Source organism: Trematomus bernacchii, unplaced genomic scaffold (assembly GCF_902827165.1).
Source record: "Trematomus bernacchii unplaced genomic scaffold, fTreBer1.1, whole genome shotgun sequence".
Taxonomy (NCBI): domain Eukaryota; kingdom Metazoa; phylum Chordata; class Actinopteri; order Perciformes; family Nototheniidae; genus Trematomus; species Trematomus bernacchii.
In genome coordinates, this window is record NW_022987714.1 from 5,244,436 (window position 1) to 5,257,511 (window position 13,076).

General features: G+C 38.5%; 1 protein-coding gene across 1 annotated transcript in view; it reads left to right on the top strand.

The window, feature by feature from the left end:
* The window catches only part of LOC117491237 (voltage-dependent calcium channel subunit alpha-2/delta-1), a 54,648-nt gene that overhangs the window by 31,443 nt on the left and 10,129 nt on the right, over positions 1-13,076 (top strand). The window contains exons 11-25 of the mRNA XM_034141115.1: positions 33-191; positions 706-810; positions 1,538-1,616; positions 1,958-2,007; positions 2,101-2,190; positions 2,463-2,537; positions 2,626-2,706; positions 3,049-3,123; positions 6,533-6,604; positions 6,975-7,046; positions 7,722-7,783; positions 8,211-8,287; positions 10,767-10,827; positions 10,909-11,000; positions 12,880-12,961. Coding sequence (XP_033997006.1) covers positions 33-191; positions 706-810; positions 1,538-1,616; positions 1,958-2,007; positions 2,101-2,190; positions 2,463-2,537; positions 2,626-2,706; positions 3,049-3,123; positions 6,533-6,604; positions 6,975-7,046; positions 7,722-7,783; positions 8,211-8,287; positions 10,767-10,827; positions 10,909-11,000; positions 12,880-12,961 — 1,232 coding nt within the window. The remainder of the gene's footprint in view (positions 1-32; positions 192-705; positions 811-1,537; positions 1,617-1,957; positions 2,008-2,100; positions 2,191-2,462; positions 2,538-2,625; positions 2,707-3,048; positions 3,124-6,532; positions 6,605-6,974; positions 7,047-7,721; positions 7,784-8,210; positions 8,288-10,766; positions 10,828-10,908; positions 11,001-12,879; positions 12,962-13,076) is intronic.

Sequence of the window (13,076 nt, forward strand, 5' to 3'; positions counted from 1 at the left end):
GTAGGTCATAACTCCTTGCCTCTGTTTCCCAGTTTAACACCAGGGTGAAGCAAACGGCGTGTTTCGAACATCTGGTTCAAGCCAACGTAAGGAACAAGAAGTTGCTGAAGGATGCTGTTAAGAACATCACAGCTAAAGGAATAACAAACTACACAAAAGGCTTTGAGTTTGCTTTTGAGCAGCTCTCTACGGTAAGATTTTGCAGAAGATTAATTTTTTGTTGAAAAAAAACAACATTTTGTCTCACTTGAGTGTAATTAAGAGCGCAAGAGGGAGAACAAGTTATGATGAATGTTACCTGTGATGCCTTAATATAGTAAGCAGCTACAGAGCATTGTCTTTCACTGCCATCTGCTGGTTGAAAGTGTTACCTCGACTCTACTGTCCAGAACAGAGAAATAAACATTATTAGGTGTCTGACATAGACATAAACTGACATTTCTTGAGGTTGGTAAAGGTAATTGGCTTTCTCTTCTGAGAACGGTGCATATTTACAGCAGAATATTGCTTTTAACATACCTTTTTAGAATCATTGTGTGGTAGAGAAGTGGAGTTTTGACTCTTGAAAACACGTTTATGATTATCAATAAAAGATTATTTCTCTAGCCAAAATGGGATGGACAAACAGACTGACCCATCTTGCCCCAACCTCGGTGAAAGTACATGATTAACAAAGAACTGTTGCCATATTTTTCCTTTGACTAGACGAATGTGAGCAGAGCAAACTGCAACAAGATCATTATGCTGTTTACTGACGGAGGAGAGGAAAGAGCTTCGGCAATACTGAAGAAGTACAATGCTGACAAAAAGGTAAGTTGATGAAGCACGGACACACACACACACACACACACACACACACACACACACACACACACACACACACACACACACACACACACACAGACTGGGGCGTTTGATACTGCAGTGTGAATATTTTGCTTTTATCTAAGTGGAAGTGTGCCTGTGGTAGTGTTTATTTGGCTCAGCTTGTTGGATTTCCCTTTGGGTCCAAACTTCCTTGTGCATATCCTCCCAAACTAAAAGTGTATGCAGAAGGCAAATAACATATTTTGCATATTTTGTGAAACAAAGAACTACTCACACACACACACCCTCATACACATGGACACCCACAGATGGGCATGTATCAGCAGGTTGTACACACACTTCAACATCACTGTCATACAGTAACAGCATATACATCTTAGATTAAAAATGTATCTCATTCATGTTTTTTTGTAAATGTAGATGTAGTTGAAATATACACCACTACATGTTAAGATTATTTCTTCAAAAATAGTCTTCTATATTAATTTATCCAACTAAATGTATGTAAATAATAAATTACATTCATATGAATTGTTTGTGACCATAGTTCTTCATAACATTATTACAGAAAAGACAATATTTTCTTACCTAAACTGAATAATAAATAATAGACATTGCCGGGATGTACCTACCAAATTGAAAAATAACTGTTTCTCATGTTAAAGGTTACATCATGTTTTATATTGTTGAATTGAATCTTGTGCTCCAGGTGAGGATCTTCACCTTCTCAGTAGGACAACACAACTATGATAAAGGACCCATTCAGTGGATGGCCTGTTCCAACAAAGGTACAGTACAGTTCATAACACACATCTATACTGAATATAGTTATCAGTTTATAACAATCCTGGTATTAAATCAAGTTTCACTCAAAACTAGACTAGAACTTGGTAGTGATTACAGTGATTTTAACCTGGTGCAAGGGTGGTATGAAACGATACTAAACATACAAGAAGGGTGGGGCAGTGATAATAAACTAATGTGGTTTTTAGAAGGGGGTAAATGGTTGTAAATGTGACACAGTGAATTATCTTATCAATCATCTCATAAATAACATATTTTTCTTGAATCTAACTTCCCCTGACATTGTGACTTTAACCTTTGGTCAATGTGTCTTACATTTATTTAGGTTACTTTTATGAAATTCCTTCGATTGGAGCCATCAGAATAAACACACAGGTTGGGGCATGATATATATATAATGTTACACATGAATTAAGAATGTGAAAATCATTAAAGCAGTAATTTGGAAAATGTGTTTGTATATTGTAGGAGTATCTGGACGTGCTGGGTAGACCAATGGTTCTGGCAGACAAGCAGGCCAAACAGGTCCAGTGGACTAATGTATACCTTGATGCTCTGGTATGATACACTTTGTGTGCTATAATTCATTTAACTGTACAGAAATAATGCTCCTGCTGTGATAATATTCCTGAGTTTTTTATATATCTGTTGTAATTTATTGTCTTTTATTGTGATTGTAGTAATGTGTTTTTATTACATGTACAGCACTTTGGCTCGACCAAAAATCGCTTTTAAATGTGCTTTATAAATAAAACTTGATTTGATTTGATTTGATTTTGATTTGATAATATTCCTGAGTTGATAAGAGCATTTGCTTGACTCTCCATCAGGAGCTGGGACTGGTCATCACTGGAACTCTACCTGTCTTCAATAAAACAAAGACCAAAGATGACAGGAATGTCGAGGTGCAGTAAATATATACTTGAACACATGACGAGTGGAGACAACAGTGGCAGGATTTGATGAATACATGTTTTATCTTTTTATCATCAGCACCAGAATCAGTTGATCCTCGGTGTGATGGGGATTGACGTGTCTCTGGGTGACATCAAGAACCTCACACCACGCTTCACAGTGAGTGTAACATCCATATGTGCAAACACGCACGTTGACAAAAATATGTTTACAACCAAAAGTCTTGTGACAATTCTCTCTGCTGTGAGTGATGTGATTTCATTAGATGTGTTGTTCTTTTCTAAAGTCTATATAAAGTCTTACTAGAATAAAACCTTTTGCTGTTCATTACAGACCCATTGTTGCAAGGTATAATCTTGTACTTTATGACCACTAAAGCCTTTATTTTACACATGTTTAACACCTATTATCAGCTGTTTTCACAACTTTTATCTACAGGCATCATGTGGCTTTCTCGACACATATTTAATTCCCCACTCCTATGTTATTTTTTTCCTTCAGATTGGTCCAAATGGATACTACTTTGCCATTGATCCTAATGGATATGTCCTGCTGCACCCCAATCTCCAGCCAAAGGTATGGCATCTGGCCCAACACATTTATTTATCTCTTGACGCAAAGTATTATATTCTGAATATTCCTAATGATTACAAAATCACTGCTTCTGCTCAATGAGAAATATGCTTTCTAGCAGTCTGTGCTGGTTCTTTTCAGACTGTTTCATACGCCATCTCCTTATTATTTTCATAAAAAGAACGCATTCTCCAGTTAGAGGATGACTTGATATCGTCAGTTCTTGCTAGAAGGTCACTCATTACCATGTGTGATAAAATAGATATGTAGACTTGGCAGGGAACTGGCATAAATGTTTAAAAATGAAGGATGAAAAGAAGCTGCGGGGCATAAAGTAGAGATAATGTGTTTGAAAGTGAAAGTAGTACACCCCATAATAAAATTAAATGTTTTATCCATAGGAATATATCATGCTAATGGTGTTTGCGTTTTGTATGTAGATTACGTTTTATATGAAGGAAAAGAGGAACATATTTGTTTTATGGCAGCTTCTATTGTACAAGCTTACTTTGAGGCAATTCAAGTATGTTTGATTTCACAACAACTTCAATTATGTTTATAATTAGGCTCAAAGTGAAAGATCCAGCAAATCCAGCAAAACTGCACATGGTACCATATCAAATTTGTTTTGTCTGACTTAAAGGAAGCAGGATTTTTTGTAGCCAATGGCAGGTATTAAGATGCAACCTGGTGATAATTAGCCACGACCCCACAAGAGGTTGAAACCCACTACCTTCAGCCCGGGGCAAGCAGGTTCTGACAGGCTGCACAGCGGACATGTGCTGCATGGGAGTTCAGTGTGTGGGGCCATGATGACCTATCTCTCTCCCCCTTCTTTGAACAAAGGAGATTTCCCTCTGTGTGTGTGTGTGTGTGTGTGTGTGTGTGTGTGTGTGTGTGTGTGTGTGTGTGTGTGTGTGTGTGTGTGTGTGTGTGTGTGTGTGTGTGTGTGTGTGTGTGTGTGTGTGTGTGTGTGTGTGTGTGTGTGTGTGTGTGTGTGTGAAAAGTTGTTTTTCTGAGGAACTTTGGAACCCCAAGCCCCCACACAGAGACATTTTTGAAAACCAAAATGTATCATTGTGCATCTTTTCATAACTTCCCTAGAAAAGGATTCGAAACAGGAAGCTCAGGCTCACTAATAAATATGCTGTCACTTTTCACGAGGTGAGATAAAGTAGAAGTAGTGAAGATAGCAGAGGTAGCTCCTTAAGGTAGCAGTGTTCAGTGTTCTAAACTGTAGTAGATATAGCAGCAGTCATAGTCCTAGAGATGTTGTTGGCTTCTTCTGCTTTCCTATCAATTTTCCATTTAAACATTTGTTGTTACACTTTGGTTTTAGAAGTGCAGCTTGCATATGTGGGAACTAAAGAAAATACAGTGGGAAGAGAACAAGGTTGTATTGAGATCAAGCTTGTTAGTCAAGCGATAACCTTGGAATCATTAGAGTGAAGCTGATATGAATGTGCCTTAAACTTGAATATTTTCTAGTGTCCTGCAGGGGGCGAGTGAACCGGCTGCAAAAATAAAACAGATTGCATAGAAGTTTAGGTTAACTCATGATAATGAATATGAGTGTATAATCCCATTAGCTAGTTGTATGTCCTTATAAATACAGCATGTTTATTTGTAAAGTATGGTCCGATTTAGAGTTAGTTTCACAATAAAGCAAAGTATTTTTTTTTAAGGCATGGCCCCTTGAGATTGACAGGTTGATACCACAATTTGATAGAACCTTTACCCTTTCACACTTCATGAAAGTTAATGGTACACATTTTTTAATTTGAACTTTCTTGGATACAGTTTGGTTGTCCTTCGCCCCACCCTCTTGTGTCACTTCTGTTTCCAAAAAAACAAGATGGCTACGGCAAAAATGCCATCCTCGAGGCTTAGAAAACACCATTCCAAAAGCCAGTTCTAGACGTTAGGGTGGCTACGTCCACTTTATACATATGGTCTTTGTTTGTAGCACATATCACTGATATTGTGTATTCAAGCTAGACGGCGTGCTTATTATTTCCCCCCCCATCAACCGTTAGTACAGTGTGTATGTGTGTAGGGCGTGTCAATCACACACTGTGTCATTGAATCAATCATGGGATGGGATCTCAATGGGACATCAGGTGAATAGTAATGCTGACCTTCAGCCCTGTCAACATTTCCCTTGACCCCTGTTCCCTTTCTTTAACTATGTTTGTACATATTTCATATTCATTGCACAAATCACCCCAGTTGCAGAAGCATTATTTTAATCTGACATCTAAGCTCACCTTTACAAATCATCTGCTGACATACAGTATTCTCTCTTGTGCTCTTCTTTTCTGACTTCTTTTTTTGCATTTGATCTCTTTCCTTTGCCGTTCCCACCACCAGTGTTCCCATTTCTCCTCTTTTCATATGCTCTCCTGTTTTTTCGTTGTTGTGTGTGTTTGATGTTTCATTCAGTGTTGTACCGCTTGATCTCTTATTCTTTCTTTTCTCATTTTCATGCTGAGATGCTTCCTCTTCATCACTTTTCTTTGCTGCTTCATTTCATTTAACCCTCCATCAAATGTAAGAAAATTAACACGTGTTTTTTATTTGATTGAGTATTTTTGCTTTATTGTTTATTGCATGCTTTTTTATTTTAACCTTCAGTGTCTACTCTTAATTATTTTACTTCTTTCAAAGTTGAAATGCATCCTTGCACATGTCAACATAAAATAAAGACTTTTTTATTTTTTTGAGTGAACAAACGCTTTGGAGGAGAGGCTCGTATCAGATTCCATGTAGTGCTGTTTTATAGAGAAGCACTAGATTATTGCTACCATTTTATACCACCATAAAGCCACTCAGTCGTATTGGGTTTTTAAGACAAGACATTAATAGGGTCCAGTGTCACTTTGTATCAAATCTGATTCAGCTGTGTCTGGTGTCACAGATATGTTGTCAAAATACTGCCATATGGCGCCCTTTGTTTTTTATACCACAGACTTCATTGGAGTCATATGTTAAGGAAAATGATTGGCATTACTCTTGAATTGAAAATAAAAGAGCAGTATGGCTAAAAGAATTGTAGTACACTTGATGTAATTCAATGCAATGCCAGTTCTAAGATGCAGGGGATTTTCCTCTCAATGGCCGATTGCCATAGCAAGAACCCATTTCTGAATAACAATCGTAATACGGTCCACTGAACTTTATAACATTTTACTCTATCAACTCAGCAGGCTTTCGATAGAGTGATATGAAAGGGGGTTATTACATTATAAACTTTGTTTCAAGCCATGCAGGATAAGGCTAAAGGTTTCTTCTTCTTTGTTCACATCAATCCTCTTATTCTGTCATCAGGTTTGTGCGTGCTTGTGTGCGTGTGTGCGTGCGTGTGTGCAGTATTATTGGACTCTTCAGACTGAAATATCATCCTTTTTCTCAGAATCCTAAATTCCAGGAACCTGTTACTCTGGACTTCCTAGATGCTGAGCTGGAGAATGACATCAAAGTGGAGGTGGAGTGTTCTGATATATTGAAATCCCCCTGACACACACACACACACACACACACACACACACACACACACACACACACACACACACACACACACACACACACACACACACACACACACACACACACTCAGGCAAATATTCAGAGGAGGATATACATCCAGGCAGGTATTCAGGTGCCAGATGTCTCATGTCTCCTCATAAAGCTATCATGACAAGCCCCTGCATGTGATTTACTCAGTGTTCCTAATTTATTAGCCTGCCGTTATGAGACAGAATGTTTTTAAATCAGCTGAGACTCACTGAATCAGATCCAGTGACGTTTGAAACACAGTTCATTTACACTGTCTGTTTCTTCATCTCTCCCACTAGATCAGAAAAATGATGATCGATGGTGAGACAGGCGAAAGTACCATTAACACTCTGGTAAAAACTCAAGATGAGGTAAGAAAAAATACTCAAATAAGCTTAACATTTGGGAGAACTTTAAATTAGTTTGGATGCTTTTGTAGAGGTCGCCTGCCATGACTGTGCCTTGCAGCTGAATACTCTGCAGAGATGTTCACTGACTATGTAGGCAAACTGAAATACCAATATATTAGGAGTGCTAAGTGTCTATCATTGTACAAAGGAAAAGGTTTCTTTTTTGTAACGTAAATATACTGTTGCAAAACGAACTATTTAAGTCATTCATATTGAAGCAGCAGTTAGTTTCAATATTTATTATCATATTTCATCACAGATTATATAAAAACTATTCTAAAAGATGCAAACCCAATATGTTCCACTTGTATTTCATGCTCCTACATAATCAAAGTTGTTTTCCTGCAAACATCTTTACTTGTACTTAAGAGATAAAACGTGTAGGAACTGCCGATTATGTGTCAGGTTTCATTGAGCTGAAAACTGTCTTTTATATTCTACCTAGATTTAAAAAATAAATGTTTGTATTTGTGATTTGTATTATTGAAAGAAAAACTTAATATAACTTTAAACTGTATTTAAGGATAGCCCCTTTTTTTCCTTTAAAATTGTAAACAATAACACATTGAACAATACTTACCTTAACATTACATAGCAGTTATAAATGCCAGTTCCTGTGTGTATTACCTTTGCCAGAGGTACATAGATCGAGGAGTCCGGACATACACGTTTGCACCGGTCAATGGAACAGATTACAGGTAAACCAGCTCAGCAATTTTGTATTCAGCCTTCATGGTTTATTAATCTGTCTCTTTCACTTAGGACAACTCACTGCCACTAACTCCTAAGAGCACTCCAGATGATGGAGGACACTACTTAAGCCAACAGGGCTCACTCTCATGTTTCTAATAGCAGGCTCGGCTTAGTTGATGGGAAACACATTCAAGGGATTATTATTGAACATGCAGCAAAGCCTTCCTGAGAAACATGGACACCTTAATCAGCTTTGTGTTTTTTCTGTGTTTCAAATACATCCTCTCGTGCCTCATGCAAATACTCAGTATGTAAAACGACTTCACAGAGCAATTTAGAAAACATTGCTTGCTTTAGTTTCAGTTTCCAATTGCTTTAATGACGACTAAGCTTGCAACCTATCATCAATGTGACTGTGATTATCTTTTTCAGCCTGGCTCTTGCTCTGCCTAAATACAGTGAACACTTCATTCAAGCAAATCTGGGGAATGATACAAACAATGCTATGTGTAAGTATAGCGTACACTCTCATGATTAAAAAGTGTTCAAACAAATCAATCAGATTTAATTTAGCTGGTTTCTCACAACCAGCTCCCATGCATACTTTCCTTGGGTTGTCCTCTTCAGTATCTCCTCTTGCTCCTAGCTGGAACCACAACCACTCCTTTGTATTTGCTGCTCAGATCAGCGGATCCCCACGGTGCTTTTCTTTTGTAGTGTAACCCACTGGTCAGTCGCCCCGCACTCCCACACATACTCATCCACATGCCTTCTTTCTCCCACACCCAGCCAAAGCACAGGATCTTTTGATCTTGTCAATTTTTCTCTTCTCTTCTTATTTACTCCCCTTCTCTGGCCCTCCTTCAGGGTTTGGAGAAGAATAAACTTCCCTTGCCTCCTCTCCCTGCTCATTATCACCTCTCATACCAGCTTTCCTTTATTTTCTTATTCTGCACTCCACACTTTCGCTCTGTCTCGATGGCCAATTTCATCTCTGCCATCCTCTTATAAAGTCCATCTGTACTTTAGCAGATCTGTCTCAGGCTAACAGGCAACCTGAAGCAAACAGATTTACTCAGATTGTTCTCCTTTGTCTCTCTATCTAATCCGTAAAGTTGTCCTCGCTTTGTTCTCCTTACTCTCCTTTATCCCTCTCCCTTTTTTCAGCTTACTTTTTTTTTGCTGTGTTTGCTCTCAAGGCTGTCTCGCTGTATGAAACACTTTGGCTGCTTCTCCTAACAGCTCAGAACATGGCTAATAATCACAAGGACAAATCTCTTTCATATACACACATACTGTACACTCTGTGTGATGTTCTTGGCATTTTGATTCTAATGCATGTTTTTCTCTTCTGTCCTTTCACATTGGAATCTCACAGCTTCCACTTGGGGCAAGTACTCGCTATTCTGTGTCATCCATGTCTTTCTCTTTCCACGTGATGCATTTCCACTTCATATGTGTCTTCTATAAACAGTATTTGCATGATTACATATAGATGGATGGACTCTGAGGCTTATTCATTACTTTGTAGAGGCATGGGTAGACACTTTGATCAAGGGATATAAATGGAAGAAAATCATCGGAATCAGCACAGAACCATCTGGCTTTAGTGGATTTTTTCATATCTTTGATGTGACACCACAAAGCATAAATGGCTAATGGTGCAGTTATTCCAACAGATGAGATTTTGACTGAGTGTTTCGGCCTCTGTATCACTCCCTCTCTGCAATAACGAGTCTGTCACCATGCTATAAAGACTGTCAGAACGTTTACAGGCCTGTTAAAGAAAGTAACACACCATGCCTTGCTGCCACAGACTACTCCGATAAGGGAGTTCGGGACTCTAAAGTTCTCCGTACAGCCGTATAGAGTTTCACACCGGAGCCAGACCACCAATGCCTCGATCCATCTTAGCACTTTCCTGCAGTAGGTGGTTCCTGCGGCCACTTGTCCTTTTACTACATTACGGAGGGTCCCTAGTCAAGTGTGTGTTGAACAGTTTTTCTGTCCATATGGCAGAACTGCTACATGCATTCAATAAATGACCTAATACTGGCGTTGAAGAGATGGTGACAGAGAAAGAAAGAGAAAGAAAGAAAAGAAAGATGTGTGGCGTGGAAAGCAATTGGACATAGAGACACCCTGCCCGGTCTATAGAGACAGAGGGACAATGAATCTGCCTGTTATCTTTTATGTGAAGGACGTTGTTTCATCCTGCACCAGATTTTCACGACCTCGAGGAAACTCAGCGCTCAGTAATTTTTTCTGCAGACTGCACCACAGGACTCAGTATATTTTAAAGGAAATGTCAAAAATGTCATCATTTTAAGAGACCAGTGAATGAAGGCCGTCCATGCCTGTCATGTCATTTATGAGATAAGAATTACCAGATAGTATTTTAAATGAAATCCAGAGCAAGGGCAGTCAAAGCATAGAGTAGTAGGTCTATTATTTATTAATATTGTATATATTTATGTGCCGTCCCTTTCATGCCATCCTCCTGCTCCTTTACTGTTCTGCGTTTCTCAATCTATTTCAAGTTTTTCAGTTAGATGTGATATTGTTTCACGGCATGATATATTTAGTTTTACCTACTGTGTAAACTATTTACAATGTTCAGCATATTTTCCAAGGTATGGCTCTATCAGAGGATGAATGCATTTTAATCACCGTTTGTCTTTCCTACTTTCTCCTCTCCTCAACTCGACTTTTTCTGGGGTCACTACAGGGCAAGAAGGCAAGTATTTCTCACTCAGTAATTGTCTCATGCCCCCCCTTTCATCCTCATCCATACTCTCTACCTTAATCATTCACATACAAAATGTCCAATATTATATGTGTGTGTGTATGTATGTGTTTGATCCATCTACTTGTGAAGTGTTTCCTGATTAACATCGTCTTATAAATACCGACCACACCTTTAAGCACCTAGTTCGGATAATCCATAATCTCTTTTTTCCTAAACCAAATGCTTTGTGTTTTCAAAAGCTTTGAAAACCATACTGCAGGAGAGTTTTGATGAGTATGGATACACCTACCTTGCTCCGAGGTGAGTGACCCTAACACTATTGAACTGTCACTGTACTGAACAAGGGAGTGATATTGAAACTGTTCAATACTGTTCCTTCAGGGGATACTGCAAAGAGCTGAAGTTGTCACTCAACAACACCCAGTTTGTCCTCGACTTCAGCCAGCACATTGATAGGAACCCCCCAGATGCATGTGAGTCATGCATCTTCTTCACTGTTATCTCACTTGACACACCTGCACAGGTTGTGATATAAGCTTTCTGTTTGTATGCATATGAGTATTATGAAACCACTGATCAACACATATACAGAATGTAGCTTTGATTTGTGTACAGTAATGAGTGTTGGAGTGTTGGTGTGTATGCATGGTGTGTTTTACTGTTAGTCACAGCGATACTTTGATATCACAATGGTCAACATTTGAAGGTCAGAGCATCACTTTGGTCCTTAGATCAGTGCGGTCGAAGCAGAATGACATCAGCTTGATATTACTGAGTTTCCAAGAAGCTTGATGTTGTCATGCTACACAATGACTCACTGTGTTTGATTTGTCATCATCTAATGGATCTCCCCTTTAGTATGGCTTACCACCATCATCTAGCTAATGGATCTAGATAGCCTTGATCCATTTCAACCCAAGGTCAAGCCATATAAAGATGCATTCATTCTGTTGCTGTTTGTGCAGTATGGTCTCACAGTTTACTTTCATTTCAAAGTATTTCTAAACAAAGTTATGGACATGATTTAAAGGTCACCTATTATGCAAAATCCACTTGTTCATGTCTTTTATACATCAACATGTGTCCCCTCTGTGTAAAGAGATTCTGAAAGTTTCAGGAAAAAAGATTTGCTCACTTTTTGTCCTGATCCATTTATATAAAAACCTGTCTGAAAATGAGCTGATCAGATTTTGGCCACTTTATGATGTCATTACGATTTTTTGTCTTGTGTAACCATTAGCCAATAACCAACCAAGGTAACCCCCGCCCACCTTATCACCTGAATCTCCTCCTAGAGCACATTTGGGTTCTTTTTAACCAAATATCTCGCAGTGGGGCGTGGGGAGTGGCTACTTATTTTCATCTAAAGTAACAGACAGAGAATCAGCCCTTTTGAAACAGGCCTGAAACAGAGGGGATTATGGGATGCTACAATGATCTGTTTGGTGTTTGGAGCCAAACACTTCAGAGACATGTTTTGTATCTGAGACCCATAATAAAGTAATGAAAAACAGTATAATAGGGTACCTTTAAAACAAGACTCAATAGAGTGCCACAGTGACGCGTCCTAAAACCCGGAAGTAAGCTGTGCATGGGTTCCTTCGACAAAAAAGCAATGCAATTTCTCCATAGGATTTTGGAAAATATCTCGAAATAAGGTCTGTGGTTGACACACATTTAAGAAACGGATCACGTTTTGTTCAGTCGGATAATCTCCAAATGTCTACCCTACTTTTATAATTTTCTAATCATAAATCTATCGATCATAAATCTATCAATTAGATTTATGATTCGGTTTTAGGACGCGTCACTGTGGCTAACCTGTGCTTACTTTAAAAAAGTTTTTTTTTTTTTTTTCTTTACAATTTTCTTTACAATGGGGTTCAAACTCAATATCTTGGCATTGTCTCTCTTTTAAAGCAGCAACAGCAAATGTTTCAAAGATTTTTCCCTGCTGACTGACTGTCTAATAATCACTCAGAAAAGACCTACGAAAACATGTCTCCCAGCTGGATGATTTCCTAACAAGTTCCATGAGAGCAACTTTTCGATTTGGCTCGACATTTGGCTCGACACACCTTCTCTTTGTCTACCATTTTCAAACACTTAAACACTTGTCTCCAGCGTATCATCCATGCTAGCCAGTTAACAGATCAGCTGAAAAAGAGAATACTGGATTAAGTGCATTGCTCAGTGGCTCATCAGTAAAGACCAAAAGCACAACATAACCATCTTTCCTGCCAAGATTCTTACACAAAAGACGGACGTTGCTTCAACCGTATTTCCCTAGTGAGCAGAGTTTTTATGGTGATGTTTGAAATATGCTAAATGTATCTTGTCTTATATTGACAGGTAATATGTCCCTGGTGAATCGAGTAATTCTGGATGCAGTTCTGACAGCTGAACTGGTTAAACTTTGGAACGAGCAGACAGTGTGAGTCTCAAATATTTCTCTCTTTACAACAATACAACTTACAGTGCTTATTAAAAACATTCTTCATATAGAAATCTGTGTTGCATGTGCAAAATATTGCTCTGTACTACAATAG